Source organism: Micropterus salmoides, unplaced genomic scaffold (assembly GCF_014851395.1).
Source record: "Micropterus salmoides isolate LMB-PRFRI ecotype aquatic unplaced genomic scaffold, ASM1485139v1 Ms_hic_scaffold_14, whole genome shotgun sequence".
In the NCBI taxonomy this organism is placed as follows: domain Eukaryota; kingdom Metazoa; phylum Chordata; class Actinopteri; order Centrarchiformes; family Centrarchidae; genus Micropterus; species Micropterus salmoides.
Window position 1 is genome coordinate 3,726,803 of NW_024040485.1, and position 4,662 is coordinate 3,731,464.

Genomic DNA, 4,662 nt, shown 5'->3' on the forward strand with positions numbered 1-4,662 from the left:
TACACTGGCTCCCAGTATGTTTTAGAATTGACTTTAAAATTCTATTGATCACTTTTAAAGCTCTTCATGGCCTCTCGCCTTGTTATATTTCTGACCTTTTAGTCCCATACACACCAGCACGTACCTTGAGATCCTCCGGCTGAGGTCTGTTGTCTGTTCCAGAGTCTCGACTGAAAACTAAAGGGGACAGAGCGTTTGCTGTCAGGGCCCCGAGGCTCTGGAACAGCCTGCCCGGCTGAGTCCGTGAACTCTTTTAAGTCCCTTCTTAAAACATACTTTTATAGGAGAGCCTTTCCCGATCTTATTTGACTTTATTTTATCCCTTTTATTTTATTCTATTTTACTAATTTTATATTTATCTGTATTTTAGTCTTTTCAATGTTTTCATGCTTTTATCTTGTATTGTTTTTGTGTTATTGTCTTTACACTTGTTAAAGCACTTTGTAACTTGTTTTTGAAAAGTGCTCTACAAATAAAGATTATTATTATTATTATTATTATTATTATTACACCCAGAGCAGACAAAATAGAAGTCTTGCAGCAGGTCATCCTTAAAGATGAGGTACTCCCCAGGGACACAGAAGGAGGTTTTTATGAGGAGGGAGGCAACCCTAACTGGCCCCCATAAAAACTGGCAGCTGGAGCAGGGCTCGACAATAACGGTGGCCTGATGGCCCGGGGCCAGTAAAACGTAACGTTGGGACAGTTGAACTAGCAAAAACATTAGTATTTTTACAACATCCTGCAGTTGTTTTGCAGCTCTTGGCGCGCACCGATGTCCAATCCAGAGTTGTAGTTACGTGACGAGAGGTTGTTGTTTTATTTCTCTAATCTCAATCATGCGGTAACCTCTGGGTCGAAAGTGAATCCATGCAGATGGAACTTAAAGCTGCATTCTCTCTAACGGCCAGCAGGGGGCGACTTCCATTAGCTATAATGGTAAAATGTTGCTACTTCTCAGCTGATTCATTATCTCAGTAAACAGTTTTAAATGATTTTATAGTCTCAGTCGAGTCTTCTTCAACACAGCATGATGTTCATTTAGTATATTATGGTCCTATTTAACGGAAAATAGACGATAATGCAGCGTATGCTTTTGGACGGGACTACCTTGTTACTGACAGGTCGGTACCATGGCAACCTGTTCATCAGGATAGAGGCGACTCGTGTCCGCTGCTCTGTGTACATTTTTCATAAATGACTGTCAGCAGGAGAGCACGTCAAGTTTGAGTCTGTGAGTATGTTTTATTTTTTTATTTTTTAAGTAAATTGTTTTGTTAACCTTTTTATTTAGTTTTTTTTATAACCAGGATGCATTTAATAAATGATTTAACACTTTTGGAAGGAGGGACGGTAAAAATTGCCAGTTGCAAAAACGTTTAACGTTGAGCCCAGTGGAGGATGTCCTTTTTTTGCTGCATGGCGATGTCAGTCCGCAGCTCAACAGGGAAGTCATGCAGGAGCTTGTTAACATCTATACCATTATTGACCAACCATGGGGTCCTGAAGTACTCCATCATGCGTTGTTTTAACTGGTGGGCAGACGGTGGACACTGATAAAGTCCTTTAGTTCCTTCATGCGTGTGTGGTACAGAGAAATTTGTGAGTACATACGCTGGATGATGGCCGACATGTTACTGAACACCAGGGCGTACATCAGCGCGCTGACAAGCATGGTGCAGATGGATCTGATAGATCTTTTCAGCATTGGTGTTGGCAGAGACATTGCCAAAGCCCACAGTGGTCAGGCTGCTGACGGTAAAGAAAAGGGTAGTGACGTAGGCGCTGTGCGCTGACGGGCCGCCCATCGTGCTGTTGATGTATGGCATCTCCATGCGTCTGCCCAGCTCATTGAGCCACCCAATGTGCGAGGTCCACTCGTTCTATCTCCACGTGTCCAGTCTTGTACCAGATGCAGGCCATCCAGTGTGTCAGCAGGGCAAACAGAGACATTAGCAAGATCAGCACCACGGCACTGTACTGAGAGTAGTGATCCACTTTCTGAAGCACACCAAGGAGACGCAGCAGGCGTACAGGCTTGAGCAGGTGGGCGAAGGAGGTCATTGGGATGTGGACAGCATACAGCAGATCAATGGGCCGCGAAGCAGCCAGGTCCACAAAGAACCAGGTGGTGACGTTAGACATACTGTAGTGGAGCAGGATGAAGCAGGACTTCTGCACTGCTGCCACCTCTGGTATCAAAGGCTTTTTAATCATGCTCTGAAGCCAAACTGTCTAATGTTTACTGACAGTATAACAATTTAGCTTTTCAGTGCATTTGAGCTTCTTCAGGCATGTGATTTGAGCTCTTTCTATATTTCAGTTCAGCATTGAAACGCACTTTCCGCAGGAAATGCAATTTTCTCGTCGTCTACTGTTATCCAAATCTTTATTATTAGTGTGAATGCTGAGTCAGTATTAGCCCTTATATGTAGCCCGATTTACCTTTGCAGATAATGCACTCTCAAAAAGGGATAAGTTCTGAATAAGAACCACGACATCCTTTTGTTGTTTAATGAAAACTCTGACATTATTCTTTCTTCAGTCCCAACAAACCATGTCTGAGTTTGATCAAAAGTGGTTCAATAGACAAGGAAAAGTCCACCGCCCACTTTTAAAACAATAGCAGCACCAGAATACAACAACTTCACCCATGAAATCAAACTGTCACCAACACCACGCTTTCAGAGTTTTGAATAAACATACATGATCCACTCTGTCAAAAGCTTTCTCTTGGTCTATAGATAATAGGCCAAGATCCATCTCCTGAAAGGTTGACATATCAATGATGTCTCTTATTAAAAACAAATTGTCCTTTATGGTACGATCAGGAATACAGTATGCTTGATTAACATGAATAATTGAATCCATATAATGTTTAAGTTTTTATTGGAACAACATTTTTAAAGTATTTTATAGTCTGTACAAAGTAGTGAGACCTGTCTCCAATTCTTTAGAAGTCACACAGCTTTAGAAGAACACAGCTCTTGTACAACTACTTGGTAATGTCCCTGAGTAGAACGAGTCCTTAAAAACATCATGCAAGTCCTTCTTCAAGAGCTCCTCATAACACTTGTAGAACCACCCGCTTCGTTATCACTCGATTGAATGGGCGTTATCAGTGGTTATCAGCCCCATAGTTATGGGTCTGAAGGGCCCTACTGCACCTACTGGTAGGTTCAGAAGGCCGTTATCATCCATTCACAAAGTTAATCCCCGTAACTACAAGAGAAGACTCCAGATCCAGTCCAACAGGAATCCAGCTCACCGCTGACTGGAAGTCTGCTGGATAATGGGATATTTTCAGATAAGACCATTTAAAAGGCGATTATTTAACCAACAAGTGAAAATAATATAGCAAAATTCGTTTTAAGGTTGTGTGACATGCGTGTTGACAAGAGATAACCGTATTGTAATTGTGTTTGCTTTACATTATTAGCATGTATGCTTTACGTTAGCATTACAAATTATTAGCATGTTTTACGTGACTGCTTTTAACTGTTATATTAAATTAGCTTCAACTTTAGCCTGTAAAAATGACTTTTCCACACTGTAAGATTGTAAGTTAGACATATTTGGCATCTTTGGAAACCGTGGGCTCTTGACTAGAATGTAAAATAAAGTTCACGAGGAACATGCTTAATCGCGCTGCTCCTCTTCTAGCACACCTGTCACAATCATATTCACATTCATGCAAAAGAGGAACCCTGCCAATTTATTAGAAATACCTTAGCTTGAAAATTGAGGAATAAGATGTATACAGGTGCTGGTCATATAATTAGAATATCATCAAAAAGTTGATTTATTTCAGTAATTCCATTCAAAAAGTGAAGTGTTTATATTCATTCATTACACACAGACTGATATATTTCAAATATATATTTCATTTAATTGTGATGATTAAATTCAGTATCTCCGAAAATTTGAATATTACATCAGACCAATAAAAGGATTTTTAGAAATGTTGGCCGACTGAAAAGTATGAACATGAAAAGTATGAGCATGTACAGCCCTCAATACTTAGTTGGGGCTCCTTTTGCCTGAATTACTGCAGCAATGCGGTGTGGCATGGAGTCCATCAGTCTGTGGCTCTGCTCAGGTGTTATGAGAGCCCAGGTTGCTCTGATAGTGGCCTTCAGCTCTTCTGCATTGTTGGGTCTGGCGTATCTCATCTTCTTCTTCACAATACCCCATAGATTTTCTATAGGGTTAAGGTCAGGCGCGTTTGCTGGCCAATTAAGATACCATGGTCCTTAAACCAGGTACTGGTAGTTTTGGCACTGTGTGCAGGTGCCAAGTCCTGTTGGAAAATGAAATCTGCATCTCCATAAAGTTGGTCAGCAGCAGGAAGCATGAAGTGCTCTAAAACTTCCTGGTAGACGGCTGCGTTGACCTTGGACCTCAGAAAACACAGTGGACCAACACCAGCAGATGACATGGCACCCCAAACCATCACTGGCTGTGACAGACTGAGAGGCCATTTAAAGGCCTTTGCAGGTGTTTTGAGTTAATTGGCTGATTAGAGTGTGGCACCAGGTGACTTCAATATTGAACCTTTTCACAATATTCAAATTTTCTGAGATACTGATTTTGGGGTTTTCATTAGTTGTCAGTTATAATCATCAAAATTAAAAGGAATGAACACTTCAAATATATCAGTCT

At 41.1% G+C, this 4,662-nt stretch overlaps 1 protein-coding gene across 1 annotated transcript; it reads right to left on the reverse strand.

The window, feature by feature from the left end:
• Positions 1-1,436: 1,436 nt before the first annotated feature.
• LOC119901681 (potassium voltage-gated channel subfamily H member 4-like) lies at positions 1,437-2,821 on the reverse strand. Its single transcript, XM_038717263.1, has one exon. It carries the CDS (start codon positions 2,215-2,217, stop codon positions 1,849-1,851), a length of 369 nt encoding a protein of 122 aa, XP_038573191.1. The 5' UTR covers positions 2,218-2,821; the 3' UTR covers positions 1,437-1,848.
• Between the last annotated feature and the right edge of the window lie 1,841 nt (positions 2,822-4,662).

What these genes read in the sequence shown, in the direction of transcription:
- LOC119901681 (XM_038717263.1), bottom strand. Translation starts at nt 2,217, where the DNA reads ATGATTAAAAAGCCTTTGATACCAGAGGTGGCAGCAGTGCAGAAGTCC.